Source organism: Mytilus galloprovincialis, chromosome 13, assembly GCF_965363235.1.
Source record: "Mytilus galloprovincialis chromosome 13, xbMytGall1.hap1.1, whole genome shotgun sequence".
Lineage (NCBI taxonomy): Eukaryota > Metazoa > Mollusca > Bivalvia > Mytilida > Mytilidae > Mytilus > Mytilus galloprovincialis.
The window spans coordinates 40529011-40551660 of NC_134850.1; the positions used below are offsets into that span (position 1 = coordinate 40529011).

At 32.2% G+C, this 22650-nt stretch overlaps 1 protein-coding gene across 3 annotated transcripts in view; it reads right to left on the reverse strand.

Moving 5' to 3' along the window:
* Positions 1–16833: 16833 nt before the first annotated feature.
* The window catches only part of LOC143056409 (forkhead-associated domain-containing protein 1-like), a 33687-nt gene continuing 27870 nt past the window's right edge, over positions 16834–22650 (reverse strand). For all 3 annotated transcript variants that reach the window (XM_076229500.1, XM_076229499.1, XM_076229501.1), the window contains 5 exons: positions 22129–22180; positions 21617–21730; positions 19440–19517; positions 18950–19090; positions 16834–18401 (listed from right to left, as the gene is read on the reverse strand). In XM_076229500.1, the coding sequence (XP_076085615.1) occupies positions 18363–18401; positions 18950–19090; positions 19440–19517; positions 21617–21730; positions 22129–22180 (424 nt within the window). In that variant the 3' untranslated portion in view covers positions 16834–18362. The remainder of the gene's footprint in view (positions 18402–18949; positions 19091–19439; positions 19518–21616; positions 21731–22128; positions 22181–22650) is intronic.

Consider the following 22650-nt stretch of genomic DNA (forward strand, 5'->3'; position numbering starts at 1 on the left):
AATAAATAAAAGAAGTTAGCAGTATAATTAAACTTTAACTTCTGATAATGTTTTTTCGCTAAATAATTCAAAATTTGGAGACTATGTTGAACGCATCTACCTATCGAACTAGAGATACAAGAAACAACAGGCACAGTTAAGTCTGCTTAATATCTTGACTTACATCAAGAAATTGACAATGATGGTCGGTTGAAAACGAAACTAAAAGACAAAATAGTCGATTTCATCTTACCAATTGTGAATTTTACATTTCTATGCAGCAACATTCGTGCATACGGAGTATTTATCTCCCAATTGACAGGCTTGTTTTTCCTATCAAGGTTTCCTTGGTTGATGGTTGTAACAATAAAGTGATTAAACCAAGAGTTTCAATAGTGAAGTTGAAATCATCCCTTCGTAAATTGCACGGACGCCATCGCGAGTTGATTAACCGTTATGTCAGAATTCAAATAAAGTAGACATATTTTATTAACGTATCTGCATTACTTAATTCTCTTAAGACAAATACATGATGAAGTGTGACAATCCCTAATATAAACACACACAAGATACATCTACGCACAAACTCAAATCCTAAACACCATAACCACCACTGTATTCCAGAAGCTTTAAATTTATGTCAAATGCTTTTGTGAGAAACTATTATTGGAACCTACATAGAACATAATCATTGTTTTTAAGTCGCAAAATGAAAGTTGAATTATATTATCATCCCATATTTTTAAAATATTGTGAAAATGAACCAGATTTATATTAATCACACAGCGGGGCTATCAAACAACTTAAAATAAGAGCTAATTCATCGTTAAATAAAGGAAACAGCAGTACATCGCTGTTCGAAAGTCATAAATCGATTGAGAGAAACATGCACAACTCATGCGTTATCAATCTCTAGCTAAATGGTTAATTGAAGATCGCACGAATACGTATGCAATGAGGTCGAATTATTCCAATAGTTTTTATCTTCTTTTGACAAAATTTAAACATACTGGCCGCTGAAAGCGAATAATTATCTAACTATTTCACTTTAATTAATGATTGAAAAAAAAATCATATATTATATTGGGTATATATCTCGTACATGTAGCTAGCGCCGCTTTAAGATACGCATGAATCTAAACAAGAATTTTCCTTTTTTATAATTTGCTTAGTTCTAAAGGTATCTTATTGTCAACTAACCGATAGGGATTGTTTTATTAAATGTTATTTCTTTTATGAAGTAGTTTTAAATATAAAAAAATTAATTTATGGTATACGTGATACAGTTTATGAGGTAAATTTAAATATAGAACCAGGTACATACATTCATAATATACAAATTTAAATAGTAATAATTACAAAAAAACAACGCAATCCAATTGAACATGACCTACAATTTAAGATGTCGTCTTTTGTCAATCTAAATAAATCATGACTAATCTGCTTTCAGGTTTTTAACCACGTGTAGCTGTTGTGTCGTTGTTCTCCTCTTATATTTAATGCGTTTCCCTCAGTTTTAGTTTGTTACCCCGATCTTGTTTTTTGTCCATGGATTTTTGAGTTTTTGAACAGCGATATGCTACTGTTGCCTTTATTTAGCATATGGTGAAAAAAAAATCATTTTTTTTAATTTTATTTTTTATACCTTTTAAGTTTATTTATATATAGATAGTTATCAAAGATACCAGAATTATAATTTAATACGCCAGACGCGCGTTTCGTCGACATAAGACTCATCAGTGACGCTCACTTATTTATAAGATATTTATAAAGCCAAACAAAGTACAAAGTTGAAAAGCATTGAGGACCCACAAATTCCAAAAAGATGTGCCAAATACGGCTAAGGTAATCTATGCCAGGGATACGAAAATCCTTAGTTTTTCGAAGAATTCATAGTTTGTAAATATGGTTTTGACATTAGAAATTATTTCAAGCCATTCATTTTAAGTATATGTAGTATGTTTCAATTTTTAAGGTCCAGTAAACTCGTTTTCTTAATTGTAATCAACACCGGTAAATATAAAAACATTTTAATGGGAAACGGTTATGCGAAGAAGTAAAAAGGTCTTCAACTTTGTACTTGTTTGACTTTATAAATATTTTAATATGAGCGTCACTGATGAGTCTTATGTAGACGAAACGCGCGTCTGGCGTACTAAATTATAGTCCTGGTACCTTTGATAACTATTTACACTACTTGGTCGATGCCACTGCTGGTGGACGTTTCGTCCCCGAGGGTATCACCAGCCTAGTAGTCAACACTTCGATGTTGACATAGATATCAATACTGTGGTCATATTTATAAATTTCCTGTTTACAAAACTTTGAATTTTTCGAAAAACTAAGGATTTTCTTATCCCAGGCATAGATTACCTTAGCCGTGTTTAGCACAACTTTTTTGGAATTCTGGATTCTCAATGCTATTTAACTTTGTACTCGTTTGGCTTTATAAATATTTTGATATGAGCGTCACTCATGAGTCTTATGTAGACGAAACGCGCGTCTGGCGTACTAAATTACAATCCTGGTACCTATGATAACTATTTACACCACTGGGTCGGTGCCACTGTTGGTGGACGTTTCGTCCCCGAGGGAATCACCAGCCCAGTAGTCAACACTTATGTTACATACTTCGATGTTGACTTGAATATCAATACTGTGGTCATATTTATAAATTTCCTGTTTACAAAACTTTAAATTTTTCGAAAAACTAAGGATTTTCTTATCCCAGGCATAGATAAACTTAGCCGTGTTTGGCACAACTTTTTGGAATTTTGAATCCTCAATGCTCTTCAACTTTGTACTTGTTTGAACGGAGAAAAGGAGATGCGAGTTTCCTCCAATGAGACAGCATCCCAACGACTACAGATATATGAATGACATTTTCACTTTGTTGATGATACCATTTGTTTGGTTTTTTTTAAGGTGTTTTATTTTTTGCTGATAAAAAAACTGTCCGCAATGACAAAGCCAGTAGTGATGAAAGTGGCATTAAACACCAAAACGCAATAAAATAAATCAGGGTTTATCAAGACCCTTTCCTACACCGTATTTGGTTTGGTAAACAAGAATCCGTTGAAGGGATTTTAAATTGACTAAAGCAATGTTTTGCAACACATACATGTACTATCTTCTTGTATTATGACTGATATATTTGTCGCTGGACATGAAGCAGATTCATCGATGATTAAAAGTTCTTCTTGAATGCTTTGTATGATCTATTAACTGGAGTTTTAAATTAACTAAAGCAATGTTTTGCAACACCTATATGTTACTATCTTTTTTGAAATGTGACTGATATATTTGTCGCTGGACATGAAGCAGCTACATCTAATAAAATGTGTTCATCAATGCCTTGTAGTATTGATTGATTTATTAAGAACCATAAATTATAATATCAGTTTGTACTTGTTTCAAACAAGTATATGACTAAGAAGTGTCAGAAGATTTAAAAGAAAGGTAGGGAGGGTACAGCATTAGTAATAGAGGGCCTGTGTTTAAAGGTCTTTGTGTCCATCACTATTTTAGTGTGAATACCTTTAAGTATAAACTTTATAAAGTTTTAACTTTATATTTTAAGTTACACTAGTCAGTTCGTTGTTAAACTTTAAGACGACACCTTTATATATAGAATGTTTGGTCTTACTACGAAAGGGTGTGGTTTATGCCCAAGGATTGCAAAATTTCGGAGAATGTATCGCGCAGTCATTATTTGGATGCATCATTCGGTAGCAAAGTAGACATGTCGTTGGGAAGCACAATTGTGATACACTGACTGTGTCTGTAAAGATTCTATGCGCAAAATGGCAATAGAGTTACGTCCCTGCTAAACTGAAGTCTGTAGGTTTCAGCTCTGGAGTTCCCAGTGAAGACATATTTTTTTTTTTTTTTTTTTTTTTGGCAAACACACATTTTTTAAGATTTACAGTTACTAAATAAAACAAAAGTTGTAATCTGTAGTACATCTTAACACAAACTCGTGTGCATACTTATTATGATCTGCTTAATGACATGAAATATAAAGTCATTTAGACACATGGGAAAAGTCGCATTTTTAAAACAACGATTTTCACGCTGATTAAGTAGACAGAGTTGCCTTTCATACATTTTTGACACTTCATCCCACAATGCAATCCGAAAAAGTTCAAATTTCAAGAAATGATGATGCATATAACTATCAAACAAATAACTTATAATGTTAAGCTATACTTTTTCACATAAAAGACACAGTACTTATAGTTTACATTCATAAAACTGTCAGGAACTATATTTATAGACAACCAATATACGAGTGACCAAACAGGTCGTTTTTGAAGAAAGAAAAATATCCTTGCTTTTTTTTTTCTATTAAGTCCTTTGGTCTTCTCTTCTGCATTTTCTCACTTTATTATACATGCAATAACATTTTGAACTGCATGTTTGCAAATATATAGTGTGCAACAAACAGATTGTGGGGTAAACGTCAATGAGACAGCAACCTAGCGACAAAAATATGCAAACGACATGTGCACGCTGAACGGAGAAAAGGAGATGCGAGTTTCCCTCCATGAGACAGCATCCCAACGACTACAGATATATATGAATGACATATTCACTTTACTGATGCTACCATTTGTTTGGGTTTTTTTCAAGCTGCTTTTTTTTTTTTTGCAGATAAAAAAAAACTGTCCGCAATGACAAAGCCAGTGGTGATGAAAGTGGCATTAAACACCAAAAAAGCAATAAAATAAATCAGGGTTTATCAAGACCCTTTCCTACACCGTATTTTGTTTGGTAAACAAGAATCCGTTGAAGGGATTTTAAATTGACTAAAGTAATGTTTTGCAACACATACATGTACTATCTTCTTGTATTATGACTGATATATTTGTCGCTGGGCATGAAGCAGATTCATCGATGATTAAAAGTTCTTCTTGAATGCTTTGTATGATCTATTAACTGGAGTTTTAAATTAACTAAAGTAATGTTTTGCAACACCTATATGTTACTATCTTTTTTGAAATGTGACTGATATATTTGTCGCTGGACATGAAGCAGCTACATCTAATAAAATGTGTTCATCAATGCCTTGTAGTATTGATTGATTTATTAAGAACCATAAATTATAATATCAGTTTGTACTTGTTTCAAACAAGTATATGACTAAGAAGTGTCAGAAGATTTAAAAGAAAGGTAGGGAGGGTACAGCATTAGTAATAGAGGGCCTGTGTTTAAAGGTCTTTGTGTCCATCACTATTTTAGTATGGAGACCTTTAAGTATAAACTTTATAAAGTTTTAACTTTATATTTTAATTTACACTAGTCAGTTCGTTGTTAAACTTTAAGACGACACCTTTATATATAGAATGTTTGGTCTTACTACGAAAGGATGTGGTTTATGCCCAAGGATTGCAAAATTTCGGAGAATGTATCGCGCAGTCATTATTTTGATGCATCATTCGGTAGCTAAGTAGACATGTCGTTGGGAAGCACAATTGTGATACACTGACTGTGTCTGTAAAGATTCTATGCGCAAAATGGCAATAGAGTTACGTCCCTGCTAAACTGAAGTCTGTAGGTTTCAGCTCTGGAGTTCCCAGTGAAGACATATTTTTTTTTTTTTTTTTTTTTTTTTTGGCAAACACACATTTTTAAAGATTTACAGTTACTAAATAAAACAAAAGTTGAAATCTGTAGTACATCTTAACACAAACTCGTGTGCATACTTATTATGAACTGCTTTATGACATGAAATATAAAGTCATTTAGACACATGGGAAAAGTCGCACTTTTAAAACAACGATTTTCACGCTGATTAAGTAGACAGAGTTGCCTTTCATACATTTTTGACACTTCATCCCACAATGCAATCCGAAAAAGTTCAAATTTCAAGAAATTATGATGCATATAACTATCAAACAAATAACTTATAATGTTAAGCTATACATTTTCACATAAAAGACACAGTACTTATAGTTTACATTCATAAAACTGTCAGGAACTATATTTATAGACAACCAATATACGAGTGACCAAACAGGTCGTTTTTGAAGAAAGAAAAATATCCTTGCTTTTTTTTTTCTATTAAGTCCTTTGGTCTTCTCTTCTGCATTTTCTCACTTTATTATACATGCAATAACATTTTGAACTGCATGTTTGCAAATATATAGTGTGCAACAAACAGATTGTGGGGTAAACGTCAATGAGACAGCAACCTAGCGACAAAAATATGCAAACGACATGTGCACGCTGAACGGAGAAAAGGAGATGCGAGTTTCCCTCCATGAGACAGCATCCCAACGACTACAGATATATATGAATGACATATTCACTTTACTGATGCTACCATTTGTTTGGGTTTTTTTCAAGCTGCTTTTTTTTTTTTTGCAGATAAAAAAAAACTGTCCGCAATGACAAAGCCAGTGGTGATGAAAGTGGCATTAAACACCAAAAAAGCAATAAAATAAATCAGGGTTTATCAAGACCCTTTCCTACACCGTATTTTGTTTGGTAAACAAGAATCCGTTGAAGGGATTTTAAATTGACTAAAGTAATGTTTTGCAACACATACATGTACTATCTTCTTGTATTATGACTGATATATTTGTCGCTGGGCATGAAGCAGATTCATCGATGATTAAAAGTTCTTCTTGAATGCTTTGTATGATCTATTAACTGGAGTTTTAAATTAACTAAAGTAATGTTTTGCAACACCTATATGTTACTATCTTTTTTGAAATGTGACTGATATATTTGTCGCTGGACATGAAGCAGCTACATCTAATAAAATGTGTTCATCAATGCCTTGTAGTATTGATTGATTTATTAAGAACCATAAATTATAATATCAGTTTGTACTTGTTTCAAACAAGTATATGACTAAGAAGTGTCAGAAGATTTAAAAGAAAGGTAGGGAGGGTACAGCATTAGTAATAGAGGGCCTGTGTTTAAAGGTCTTTGTGTCCATCACTATTTTAGTATGGAGACCTTTAAGTATAAACTTTATAAAGTTTTAACTTTATATTTTAATTTACACTAGTCAGTTCGTTGTTAAACTTTAAGACGACACCTTTATATATAGAATGTTTGGTCTTACTACGAAAGGATGTGGTTTATGCCCAAGGATTGCAAAATTTCGGAGAATGTATCGCGCAGTCATTATTTTGATGCATCATTCGGTAGCTAAGTAGACATGTCGTTGGGAAGCACAATTGTGATACACTGACTGTGTCTGTAAAGATTCTATGCGCAAAATGGCAATAGAGTTACGTCCCTGCTAAACTGAAGTCTGTAGGTTTCAGCTCTGGAGTTCCCAGTGAAGACATATTTTTTTTTTTTTTTTTTTTTTTTTGGCAAACACACATTTTTAAAGATTTACAGTTACTAAATAAAACAAAAGTTGAAATCTGTAGTACATCTTAACACAAACTCGTGTGCATACTTATTATGAACTGCTTTATGACATGAAATATAAAGTCATTTAGACACATGGGAAAAGTCGCACTTTTAAAACAACGATTTTCACGCTGATTAAGTAGACAGAGTTGCCTTTCATACATTTTTGACACTTCATCCCACAATGCAATCCGAAAAAGTTCAAATTTCAAGAAATTATGATGCATATAACTATCAAACAAATAACTTATAATGTTAAGCTATACATTTTCACATAAAAGACACAGTACTTATAGTTTACATTCATAAAACTGTCAGGAACTATATTTATAGACAACCAATATACGAGTGACCAAACAGGTCGTTTTTGAAGAAAGAAAAATATCCTTGCTTTTTTTTTCTATTAAGTCCTTTGGTCTTCTCTTCTGCATTTTCTCACTTTATTATACATGCAATAACATTTTGAACTGCATGTTTGCAAATATATAGTGTGCAACAAACAGATTGTGGGGTAAACGTCAATGAGACAGCAACCTAGCGACAAAAATATGCAAACGACATGTGCACGCTGAACGGAGAAAAGGAGATGCGAGTTTCCCTCCATGAGACAGCATCCCAACGACTACAGATATATATGAATGACATATTCACTTTACTGATGCTACCATTTGTTTGGGTTTTTTTCAAGCTGCTTTTTTTTTTTTTGCAGATAAAAAAAAACTGTCCGCAATGACAAAGCCAGTGGTGATGAAAGTGGCATTAAACACCAAAAAAGCAATAAAATAAATCAGGGTTTATCAAGACCCTTTCCTACACCGTATTTTGTTTGGTAAACAAGAATCCGTTGAAGGGATTTTAAATTGACTAAAGTAATGTTTTGCAACACATACATGTACTATCTTCTTGTATTATGACTGATATATTTGTCGCTGGGCATGAAGCAGATTCATCGATGATTAAAAGTTCTTCTTGAATGCTTTGTATGATCTATTAACTGGAGTTTTAAATTAACTAAAGTAATGTTTTGCAACACCTATATGTTACTATCTTTTTTGAAATGTGACTGATATATTTGTCGCTGGACATGAAGCAGCTACATCTAATAAAATGTGTTCATCAATGCCTTGTAGTATTGATTGATTTATTAAGAACCATAAATTATAATATCAGTTTGTACTTGTTTCAAACAAGTATATGACTAAGAAGTGTCAGAAGATTTAAAAGAAAGGTAGGGAGGGTACAGCATTAGTAATAGAGGGCCTGTGTTTAAAGGTCTTTGTGTCCATCACTATTTTAGTATGGAGACCTTTAAGTATAAACTTTATAAAGTTTTAACTTTATATTTTAATTTACACTAGTCAGTTCGTTGTTAAACTTTAAGACGACACCTTTATATATAGAATGTTTGGTCTTACTACGAAAGGATGTGGTTTATGCCCAAGGATTGCAAAATTTCGGAGAATGTATCGCGCAGTCATTATTTTGATGCATCATTCGGTAGCTAAGTAGACATGTCGTTGGGAAGCACAATTGTGATACACTGACTGTGTCTGTAAAGATTCTATGCGCAAAATGGCAATAGAGTTACGTCCCTGCTAAACTGAAGTCTGTAGGTTTCAGCTCTGGAGTTCCCAGTGAAGACATATTTTTTTTTTTTTTTTTTTTTTTTTGGCAAACACACATTTTTAAAGATTTACAGTTACTAAATAAAACAAAAGTTGAAATCTGTAGTACATCTTAACACAAACTCGTGTGCATACTTATTATGAACTGCTTTATGACATGAAATATAAAGTCATTTAGACACATGGGAAAAGTCGCACTTTTAAAACAACGATTTTCACGCTGATTAAGTAGACAGAGTTGCCTTTCATACATTTTTGACACTTCATCCCACAATGCAATCCGAAAAAGTTCAAATTTCAAGAAATTATGATGCATATAACTATCAAACAAATAACTTATAATGTTAAGCTATACATTTTCACATAAAAGACACAGTACTTATAGTTTACATTCATAAAACTGTCAGGAACTATATTTATAGACAACCAATATACGAGTGACCAAACAGGTCGTTTTTGAAGAAAGAAAAATATCCTTGCTTTTTTTTTCTATTAAGTCCTTTGGTCTTCTCTTCTGCATTTTCTCACTTTATTATACATGCAATAACATTTTGAACTGCATGTTTGCAAATATATAGTGTGCAACAAACAGATTGTGGGGTAAACGTCAATGAGACAGCAACCTAGCGACAAAAATATGCAAACGACATGTGCACGCTGAACGGAGAAAAGGAGATGCGAGTTTCCCTCCATGAGACAGCATCCCAACGACTACAGATATATATGAATGACATATTCACTTTACTGATGCTACCATTTGTTTGGGTTTTTTTCAAGCTGCTTTTTTTTTTTTGCAGATAAAAAAAAACTGTCCGCAATGACAAAGCCAGTGGTGATGAAAGTGGCATTAAACACCAAAAAAGCAATAAAATAAATCAGGGTTTATCAAGACCCTTTCCTACACCGTATTTTGTTTGGTAAACAAGAATCCGTTGAAGGGATTTTAAATTGACTAAAGTAATGTTTTGCAACACATACATGTACTATCTTCTTGTATTATGACTGATATATTTGTCGCTGGGCATGAAGCAGATTCATCGATGATTAAAAGTTCTTCTTGAATGCTTTGTATGATCTATTAACTGGAGTTTTAAATTAACTAAAGTAATGTTTTGCAACACCTATATGTTACTATCTTTTTTGAAATGTGACTGATATATTTGTCGCTGGACATGAAGCAGCTACATCTAATAAAATGTGTTCATCAATGCCTTGTAGTATTGATTGATTTATTAAGAACCATAAATTATAATATCAGTTTGTACTTGTTTCAAACAAGTATATGACTAAGAAGTGTCAGAAGATTTAAAAGAAAGGTAGGGAGGGTACAGCATTAGTAATAGAGGGCCTGTGTTTAAAGGTCTTTGTGTCCATCACTATTTTAGTATGGAGACCTTTAAGTATAAACTTTATAAAGTTTTAACTTTATATTTTAATTTACACTAGTCAGTTCGTTGTTAAACTTTAAGACGACACCTTTATATATAGAATGTTTGGTCTTACTACGAAAGGATGTGGTTTATGCCCAAGGATTGCAAAATTTCGGAGAATGTATCGCGCAGTCATTATTTTGATGCATCATTCGGTAGCTAAGTAGACATGTCGTTGGGAAGCACAATTGTGATACACTGACTGTGTCTGTAAAGATTCTATGCGCAAAATGGCAATAGAGTTACGTCCCTGCTAAACTGAAGTCTGTAGGTTTCAGCTCTGGAGTTCCCAGTGAAGACATATTTTTTTTTTTTTTTTTTTTTTTTTTGGCAAACACACATTTTTAAAGATTTACAGTTACTAAATAAAACAAAAGTTGAAATCTGTAGTACATCTTAACACAAACTCGTGTGCATACTTATTATGAACTGCTTTATGACATGAAATATAAAGTCATTTAGACACATGGGAAAAGTCGCACTTTTAAAACAACGATTTTCACGCTGATTAAGTAGACAGAGTTGCCTTTCATACATTTTTGACACTTCATCCCACAATGCAATCCGAAAAAGTTCAAATTTCAAGAAATTATGATGCATATAACTATCAAACAAATAACTTATAATGTTAAGCTATACATTTTCACATAAAAGACACAGTACTTATAGTTTACATTCATAAAACTGTCAGGAACTATATTTATAGACAACCAATATACGAGTGACCAAACAGGTCGTTTTTGAAGAAAGAAAAATATCCTTGCTTTTTTTTTTCTATTAAGTCCTTTGGTCTTCTCTTCTGCATTTTCTCACTTTATTATACATGCAATAACATTTTGAACTGCATGTTTGCAAATATATAGTGTGCAACAAACAGATTGTGGGGTAAACGTCAATGAGACAGCAACCTAGCGACAAAAATATGCAAACGACATGTGCACGCTGAACGGAGAAAAGGAGATGCGAGTTTCCCTCCATGAGACAGCATCCCAACGACTACAGATATATATGAATGACATATTCACTTTACTGATGCTACCATTTGTTTGGGTTTTTTTCAAGCTGCTTTTTTTTTTTTTGCAGATAAAAAAAAACTGTCCGCAATGACAAAGCCAGTGGTGATGAAAGTGGCATTAAACACCAAAAAAGCAATAAAATAAATCAGGGTTTATCAAGACCCTTTCCTACACCGTATTTTGTTTGGTAAACAAGAATCCGTTGAAGGGATTTTAAATTGACTAAAGTAATGTTTTGCAACACATACATGTACTATCTTCTTGTATTATGACTGATATATTTGTCGCTGGGCATGAAGCAGATTCATCGATGATTAAAAGTTCTTCTTGAATGCTTTGTATGATCTATTAACTGGAGTTTTAAATTAACTAAAGTAATGTTTTGCAACACCTATATGTTACTATCTTTTTTGAAATGTGACTGATATATTTGTCGCTGGACATGAAGCAGCTACATCTAATAAAATGTGTTCATCAATGCCTTGTAGTATTGATTGATTTATTAAGAACCATAAATTATAATATCAGTTTGTACTTGTTTCAAACAAGTATATGACTAAGAAGTGTCAGAAGATTTAAAAGAAAGGTAGGGAGGGTACAGCATTAGTAATAGAGGGCCTGTGTTTAAAGGTCTTTGTGTCCATCACTATTTTAGTATGGAGACCTTTCAGTATAAACTTTATAAAGTTTTAACTTTATATTTTAATTTACACTAGTCAGTTCGTTGTTAAACTTTAAGACGACACCTTTATATATAGAATGTTTGGTCTTACTACGAAAGGATGTGGTTTATGCCCAAGGATTGCAAAATTTCGGAGAATGTATCGCGCAGTCATTATTTTGATGCATCATTCGGTAGCTAAGTAGACATGTCGTTGGGAAGCACAATTGTGATACACTGACTGTGTCTGTAAAGATTCTATGCGCAAAATGGCAATAGAGTTACGTCCCTGCTAAACTGAAGTCTGTAGGTTTCAGCTCTGGAGTTCCCAGTGAAGACATATTTTTTTTTTTTTTTTTTTTTTTTTTGGCAAACACACATTTTTAAAGATTTACAGTTACTAAATAAAACAAAAGTTGAAATCTGTAGTACATCTTAACACAAACTCGTGTGCATACTTATTATGAACTGCTTTATGACATGAAATATAAAGTCATTTAGACACATGGGAAAAGTCGCACTTTTAAAACAACGATTTTCACGCTGATTAAGTAGACAGAGTTGCCTTTCATACATTTTTGACACTTCATCCCACAATGCAATCCGAAAAAGTTCAAATTTCAAGAAATTATGATGCATATAACTATCAAACAAATAACTTATAATGTTAAGCTATACATTTTCACATAAAAGACACAGTACTTATAGTTTACATTCATAAAACTGTCAGGAACTATATTTATAGACAACCAATATACGAGTGACCAAACAGGTCGTTTTTGAAGAAAGAAAAATATCCTTGCTTTTTTTTTTCTATTAAGTCCTTTGGTCTTCTCTTCTGCATTTTCACACTTTATTGTACATGCAATAACATTTTGAACTGCATGTTTGCAAATATATAGTGTGCAACAAACAGAGTGTGGGGTAAACGTCAATGAGACAGCAACCTAGCGACAAAAATATGCAAACGACATGTGCACGCTGAACGGCGAAAAGGAGATGCGAGTTTCCCTCCATGAGACAGCATCCCAACGACTACAGATATATATGAATGACATATTCACTTTGCTGATGCTACCATTTGTTTGGGTTTTTGTTTAATCTGGGGTTTTTTTTTATAAAGGTAGTTCGCTGTTTAAATAGACTAAATTTTTTTTAGACAACTTTTACACAGTAGCTGATTATGTCCAGCGCAAAACAATGCTGTCATAATGCAAATAAATAATTATTGTTCATTATTTTGGTGTTTTCAAATACACGTTTGTAGTAGAAAATGCGGATATAATGATAAAAAATATGAATAATTTACAAATACCTTGCTATTCTAACTAATACAGGTTCGAATTCAATCCTCTCTGTAGAATTATACACATTACGACTCTGAAACACATATACACATCAAAATTTCCCCAGATTTCTACACTTATATCCAATGAGTGGCAAGGAAGTATTACGGTCAACTCGACTAATCAATTGTGTTTTGTTTTTTTGCTGATATGGGCTGTGCGATTAACTTTTTATTGATATATATAAGTTACATATTATAAAATTGAGAATGGGAAAGGGGAATGTGTCAAAGAGACAACAAAACGGCCAAAGAGACAACAAACCGACCAAAGAGCCAACAGTATCCCAAGACCACCAATGGGTATTTAACACGACAACGAGAAAATCCCGAATACGGAACTGACCCCTAAATAAGAACGTCTACTAGTTCAGAGAAATTGGACGTCTCACTAAACTCCGAAACATGAAGATGAATAAAATTAAAATTAGGTTTGTTTATTAAAATCTAATTATTTTACGTTAGCTTCACAGCCAATGCCCCTCTCATTTATCCTTTACTTCAGCGCTTTGAGCGTTCCCGATGAAGGTATATCCAAAAAGGCACTTTGGATGCATTGAATTTATAGCATTTTGTTTTAAGATTTTACAGCACATGGGTATCAATTCTCGGAGGGTATCCTTAGCTCAGTAGTCAGTATTTCGGTTCTGACATGATCAGGAAAAAAACCGTTCTACAATTTAAAAAAATCAATTGTCCGTTCATAAATTTTGAAATGATTAAGAAGCTATTGTTTAAACTACCTCAGGCAAAGTTGAGATGGATTGGACAATTTTTGAATGTCTTTTTTTGGGGTCTTTTTGCACTTTGTCCTTTTCTTTTACACCTTTGACTTTGGGCGTTCTTAATGAAGGTAAATCAAGACAAGAGTTTCGAACGCATGACATTTATATCTTGTTGTGTTCATGTTTTGGTAACGTTATTTCTCATGTTGTACTATTATGAATACAACTGTCCCAGGTCAGAGAAATTGATTGACGCCTTCAAACTAGTTTAACACCGCCACATTCTGTAATTGCATGTCTCAAGTCAGGAGACTGTAATTCAGTGGTTGTCGTTTGTTGTTGTATATAATGTATGTTTTTCTTTCTTTGTTTTGTACATTAATCAGGCCGTAAATGTTCTCGTTTGCATAGTTTATATACATTTGTAAATAAGGCCTGTTATAGCTGAATATGCGGTATTGGTTTTGCACTTTGTTGAAGGACATACAATGACCTACAGTCTTAACCGACACTTTCTATGTCAATTTGTCTCTTGTGGAGAGTTGTCTCATTGGCAATCACAAACTACATCTTCTTATTTTTATACTAATTACGAAAACTGAAAATTGACTAATGAACCTTAAAAAAAGAGGTCAATGTCAGATGAACCCTGCCAGACAACATGTACGCCATGTTATCATTCTATACACGAAATTCCCTGAATTATCGGATGAGCTGACAAAACCATGAAAAAATAAAATTGACATCTCAACCATGAAAATGGTGCCATACTGACATAAACAACTCACAAGCATTTCATACACCAAATACCCTTGACAAATTCCGTTACGTAACTGATAAACTGACAAAGCAACAACAAATTAACAATGCCTAATGAACTATGAAAATAAGATCAAGGTCAGATGAAACCTGCCAGATAGATATGTATACTTTACAATCACCCAAGACTCCAAATAAAGTGACCTTATTGCTTATACCCACAAAAACTTTACATTGACAAATGAACCATGGAAATGATGTCAAGATCATATAAAACCTGTCAGCCAGACATGTTTACCTGACAATCATTCAATACACAAAATTTAATTGTCCTATTGTATCAAGATATGGACTTGACCATAAAAACTTGTATCTTTATCAGTGATCTAAGAAATGAGGCTGAGGAGACATATGCCTTGCAAGGATCCATATATCCCAATTGTAGTTTTGATAATTATTTCACACGACAAGACTAATTTTTGTTATCAAGCATTCACTGAACAATGAGGCATCTGCATACAAGGTATGAAGCATCCAGGCCTTCTTATTTCTGAAATATAAAACTTCATACAATTAGTTCACACCACCACTGCCACTATATTGTTATCATTTGGAGACTTTCAACCCAGGCAAGACAAATAGTTATACCCTGAAAATGAGGCTGCTTTCAACCCAGGCAAGACAAATAGTTATACCCTGAAAATGAAAATGAGGCCTTGGTTAGATGAAAATTGGCAGACAGATAGTAAAGCTTTCTATAAGGTATGGGTTTTGCTCACTGTTGAAGGACATACAGTGACCTAAAGTTGCTTACATCAATGTAATTTGGTCTATAGTGGATAATTCTTGTTGGCAATCATACCACTTATTTTAATTTTACAATGTGTATCTCTATAACTTCAGTACATATCAAATACATTTAACCTACTACTTGTTGTATTTGAAAAACATACCTTATCAGGGAAAACTTAACCGTGATCTATGAAATGAGCTCAAGGTCAGATGAACCTTGCAAGCCTTGCGAGAATTCCCTATACCAAATATAAATATTCTTTTACTAACTATATATTTTGAACTAAATATATAGTGAGCTATATAGCCAGTACATAAAAAATCTGGCTCAGCATTGCCGTAGGGTTCATATTCATATTATTTTCCAGAATTCAATTTGCCACTGGACAATTAGCAACAATCTGTCATCGATTCATCATCTTCAAAAGCATATATCAAGCTACCTATACTGGCTCCTCGAGTCCACAGAGCTCATAATTTTCATTGCATATTGTAAACAATGAATTGTAAGAGAGAAAATAATGTCTTTGATCAAACTTAAGTTCACTAATTTTTATTTTTTGCAACATTTTTGATACTAAACAAAAAACTAAAAGTTATCAAATTCTCCTTTGAAACTACTAGAACTGTGTAAAAATCAATATCAAAGCGTGCTGAAAAAAGACAACACCATGGCCAAAAGATAAAAATAGATCAACATGCCTATAAAAATTCATAGTACAAAAAAACTAAAAACTGAGCATCTTGAGCTAAGATCCTGTTCCAATAGTGGCACCCATCATCCATGCATATGAAAAATGCTGTCATAATAATCTCAATGAGATTTATTTTCTCGCTTGAGCCGGTACAGCGAAGTGAGAAAAGCAATAAGTTGAGATGACCAATGATAATCTGTTTATCGATATTTTACCTATGGCCACGTTGTTTGTTTTATTGACAATGGGCATGTGCCCCCTTAGTTTCTAGCGAAAAAAATTTCATATCACTCGACTCAGAAAGGAAATTATAAGTAAGATTAAAGGAAAATTTCGTAAAATAGTGAAAATGTTTTTTAAAGAAGAAAAAAAACCAAGATAAAGGCTAAGACAAGTGGAACATAAATTTTAGACAGATTATTAAAACAATGAGACATTTGAGCCAAGCTGGCTAGTTTATTATGTCATCTGTGCCTGCTTACATTATAAGAAAGCTACACTATATTCAAATTTCTACAGTTAGGACGGAAACAGTAAAATGTAATATTTCTCAGAATTTCTAAAAACATTGAAAAAAAACAATATAACATATAAATAAACATAGACAATAATGTCCAAAATTTGTATCACAGTTTACAATGTATACCACAATTTCTACAATATAAAAAATAAATTACAATAAAATGCATGAATAAAAGACAAATTTATCAAAATATTTTGATTATTTAACATGATCATAACACATTTTTATATTTTCCAACAGCTTTCAGTATTTTGTCATAGGGCTATTCCATTAAAATGTATGTGGGAGGGTAGGAAGGAAAGTTTTTAATTATTGAATGTTGGACGTGTGTTGCTTTTCAGTATGTGTCTATTACCATTATGCAAAATTATCAAAAAATGGTTCTGCGTTGTAGGGGTATTTTTTAATCCCTACCTATCCTCCCCCATACATTTCAATCAAAATAGCCATAAGTATGTCAGACTCAATAAATTTTCTGTTGTAATTTAAAAAAAAAATTTCTCTTAAAATCAAACTTCATGTAAGTCCCCAATGTGGGTAAATCTTAAAACAGAAAAATCACAATTAAAAAATAGTCATCTCATCTTATTCCTATTCAGCAAAGAGGTTTTTATATTTCATATTAATGAATGTAAAGTTTAAGTAAGGGAATGTTATCAATTGGTAAATAGTATACTAAGCAATATAAAAATACAAACTCAAGTATCAATTAAACTTAATAGACCTATTCTAATACTTCTAAATAATAACTACCTAAGTTCAATGTTGTTATCATGAAAAAGATCTTTAATAGAAATAAAAATAAGAAAATCAGACTCTTGAGCTGTTCCTGAAATTTGATATTCCTGGCTATCATTAGAGCTTTTCCTGCTATATAAAATTATCAAATAAACTATAATATTCACCAGCAATCATTCCACTTCTTATATCATTTAAGACAACAATAAAACTACATGCAACAAAATACTTATACATCAATTGGACTGATCTAAGCAGAAATTTTATAATGTAAATCTGAACCACGTTCAAAATACTTAAATTGTTTTAATTTCTTTAAAAATCCCAATCGTCAGATACCTAATTTCCATTAAATAACAATGCTTTCAAAAACTAATTACGAACCAAAATATTTTGTTTTTTAATTGATTAACAAGTGTCAACATCATCCGACCATGAGCACGCTATCTCAAAACCTGCATCTTTTAACTGACTGATGCTAAATGAATATATATTATTGCTTGTTCAATTTGATACACATGATAATATAACACATGTTAAATATTTGTTATCTTTTTATGAACTAGTATGTTTTGTATACAAGCTGTCTATCCAATCTCTCTATGATAGTTATGAAGCACCAGTTGCCCAGAGACATCATCAGAGTAAGGTCTAATCTAGGGTTTATAACATAGTCTATTTATAGCTCTGGGGTTAAAAACTAGGACTCTACTTCTGCTTCTATTCTCCTTTCCATGCTCTGAAAATAAAATAAAATTATATTCCTTAATATACTAGTACTGTTATTTTAAAAAATTATGCAATAATTTATGATGCAAAAAAAAAAATCAACCCAAAAACAGACTAAATAAATAAATAGCTGTACTTTGACATGTAATGGTTTAATTAACATGTTATGACTTGGATGGGAGTTGTCTCATCAGCACTTTTACCACATTATCTAAATAAGCTTTGCAACAATTACAAAAGTTAAAAAAAAAAAATTACATTCCATGTTTTAGAAACCATGAACCATAACTCCTGAAACAAAACTGTTTAAATGGATCTCAAGCTATTACATAGAAAAAAATTTACCAATTTTTGTTCATCAATCGAGAAGTCCTGGACCAGCACTCATGAACAGCAAAAGTGAAAATCACTGACATTAATCTTGATCTCAGTTTAGACATAAAAAAACAACATAACAAAATAAGACGATTGGTTGACTAATTCTCAAGTAAACTTGACCATTTGTCAAAAACAAAACTCTTTTTGTCTCAATTCTCAAGAAATACTTTCTATACATACCATACTATTTTCTATTGTATACAATCTATTTTCACTTTCAAAAAGGGATCTTTCTTTGTCTGTTAATTCCTGTTTCAAAGTTTTTATTTCATATTTTCTTCTCTTGGATGCTTCTTTTTCTGCTTTCTTCTTAGCAGCATTCTAAAAATTTCAATTAAATACATACAAAGTTTTGAACATAATATTCTCATCATTTTTCCTTTTCAATATTCATAACAATCTTTGATTTAACTGTTAATTTTTGACAGCTAATCAAGTAAAAATTAGTGCAGTTTTGACATTTATAATCAGGGGGTAAGAAATTCTTTCTCATGATTTTAACTTATGTCTACAAAGAGTAAGTATTGCAGTGCAACAGAGAAACTTTCTGAGTTAATTGATGAATGTTTGGTCATTACAACAATCAGTCGGTCACCTTTGTGTCTATATAAAAGAAGGCATTAACAGATACAGATCCTTTCAATACATCAACTATTTGTGTGATAATTACCTTTCCAAAAATATCCTCAGGAGGACATCTATGTGATGGTGGTCGTATGTGTGCTTTCTCATTCTCGAGATGGAACGTCTGCAATGTAATGATATCTTGTTAAGAATTAAAATATCAATAAGTGCACATTTTTCTAAATTTCAAATGAAGATTGTAATAAGGTGTAATCGATGCTATAGTTAAAAAGAGCAACCGAAATAAAAACAACACTTAGATCTACATATCTATCTTCCTTTTTTCGTTGATTAAATGTTTGTTGTTTAAAAATAATACGGTAACGTTATACCATATTCAAGAACTGGTTCAATTTCTATTCTACTAAAAAGTCAATAGATTAAAATGCTGAATATTCAAATTTCTTTTTCCAAAGGTCTATAAAACTTTGACTTTATTCTATTTATAAATAAAAGTTGTTTTATTTCAGTCTCGATATGAAACAAGAGGCTCTCAAGAGCCTGAATCGCTCACCTGGTAAACAATGCCTTCGGCCATGTTTTTTGACGAAATAGAAAATAAAACACAAACTTTATTTTATACACCCTCCTGATCATTCAAATGAAGTTTGGTTGAATTTGGTTGAGTAGTTTTAGAGGAGAAGATTTTTTTTAGCAAATATGATGAACAAATTGTGAAAAATTGTCATTAAAGGACAATAACCCCTTAAGGGGTCAATTGACAATTTTAATCATATTAACTTATTTGTAGATCTTACTTTGCTGATCATTTTTGCTGTTTACAGTTTATCTTTATCTATAATAATATTCAAGATAATGACCAAAAACTGCAAAATTTCCTTAAAATTACCAATTAAGTGGCAGCAACCCAACAATGGGTTGTTTGATTCATCTGAAAATTTCAGGGCTGATAGATCTTGACCTAATGAACATTTTTACCGATTTGCTTTAAATGCTTTAGTTTTTGAGATATAAGCCAAAAACTGCATTTGACCCCTATGTTCTATTTAAAGTAAGGGCGGCCATGTTTTTTGACGGATCAAAAATCGAAGCACACACTTTGTGCAGGATAATCTAAGGAACTATCATGCTAAGTTTCATCCAAATCCATTCAGTAGTTTCAGAGGAGAAGATTTTTTAAAGTTAGCAAATATGATGAACAAATTGTGAAAAATTGTCATTAAAGGACATTTACCCCTTAAGGGGTCAATTGACAATTTTGGTCATATTAACCTATTTGTAGATCTTACTTTGCTGATCATTTTTGCTGTTTACAGTTTATCTTTATCTATAATGATATTCAAGATAATGACCAAAAACTGCAAAATTTCCTTAAAATTACCAATTAAGTGGCAGCAACCCAACAATGGGTTGTTTGATTCATCTGAAAATTTCAGGGCTGATAGATCTTGACCTAATGAACATTTTTACCGATTTGCTTTAAATGCTTTAGTTTTTGAGATATAAGCCAAAAACTGCATTTGACCCCTATGTTCTATTTAAAGTAAGGGCGGCCATGTTTTTTGACGGATCAAAAATCGAAGCACACACTTTGTGCAGGATAATCTAAGGAACTATAATGCTAAGTTTCATCCAAATCCATTCTGTAGTTTCAGAGGAGAAGATTTTTTAAAGTTAGCAAATATGATGAACAAATTGTGAAAAATTGTCATTAAAGGACATTTACCCCTTAAGGGGTCAATTGACAATTTTGGTCATATTAACCTATTTGTAGATCTTACTTTGCTGATCATTTTTGTTGTTTACAGTTTATCTTTATCTATAATAATATTCAAGATAATGACCAAAAACTGCAAAATTTCCTTAAAATTACCAATTAAGTGGCAGCAACCCAACAATGGTTTGTTTGATTCATCTGAAAATTTCTGGGCTGATAGATCTTGACCTAATGAACATTTTTACCCCATGTCAGATTTGCTCTAAATGCTTCCGTTTTTTGAGATATAAGCCAAAAACTGCATTTGACCCCTATGTTCTATTTTAAGTAACGGCGGCCATGTTTTTTGACGGATCAAAAATCGAAGCACACACTTTGTGCAGGATAATCTAAGGAACAATCATTTTAAGTTTCATTCAAATCCATTCAGTAGTTTCAGAGGAGAAGATGTTTGAAAAATTGTTAACGACGACAGACGCCAAGTGATGAGAAAAGCTCACATGGCCTTTTAGGCCAGGTGAGCTAAAAAATTCATACTGACATACCTTCCTTTGTTTGATAGCTGAATTAAGTCTGCGTTCTTGGTCAAGTCTATCTCTTGTTCTGTTCAAAGACTCTCGTAAGTAGTGGGTTTCTTCTGTTCTATTCTTTATATCAGTCTAAAAAAGAAACAATAAAATTATTGAAAATCTACAGGAGTTTCAGCAGATTTACTATTACAGTTTTTTAACATGTAGTTCTCATCAAGTTTATAAGAAAATTTACATATAAGCTTAAAACGAGTCAGGGTAGAAATTTCCATTTAAATACAACCTGCTGAATTAAGCTACCTGCCAAATTAAAGTTATCAATTCATAATAATACAAATATATGATCAATTGAATTCAAGAACTTGAGGCTCACAAGCTCTTTCTATTTTATCCATTCGTTGCTGACGTCGTCTTTAGGAATATGACCTATGGGACGTAATCCTTGTACAAAATCCACATCCAGATAGCTAGCAATAGCTTAGAGAAGTGTCAAACTATCCATACTCAGTTTGAATAATAGTACTTACTGCTAGACTATCAACTTGTGTAGTTTTCTTTTCTGCTAGTTCTGTTGCTTGTCTGAAACAATGAAATAAACATTTCATTAAAAATATCTAATTTATAACTACTGCAATAAGTCCTTTCCTTTTATACAGCACATGGACACCTTTGATTACATGTCAGTGTATGAGGTTGTACCTCTTACTGCTTGTATATAGTTCATGAAATAAGACTGAAAGAGTCATATTAGATTCATAATCTTCAACCTAGCTTAAATTCACAAGACTCAATAAAAAGAAAAAGTTTGACAAAATAAATTTGAAAGACAAGTTAAAGAAATACAATGGTTTTCTTGACCAAAGAACACATAATTAAACTTCAATGGTGTTTCTAAAAGTGGAGGCTGCTTATAAAACTGGCCAAGTTTGCAACAATACAAAGAAAAAGAGATTTTTAAAAAAGAGAATGGCAAACTTTTCAGTTAAAAAAATCATTTAATGCCAATTGCTGACAGTTCAAAAAGGTTTAGTTTTCAATTTACCAAATAT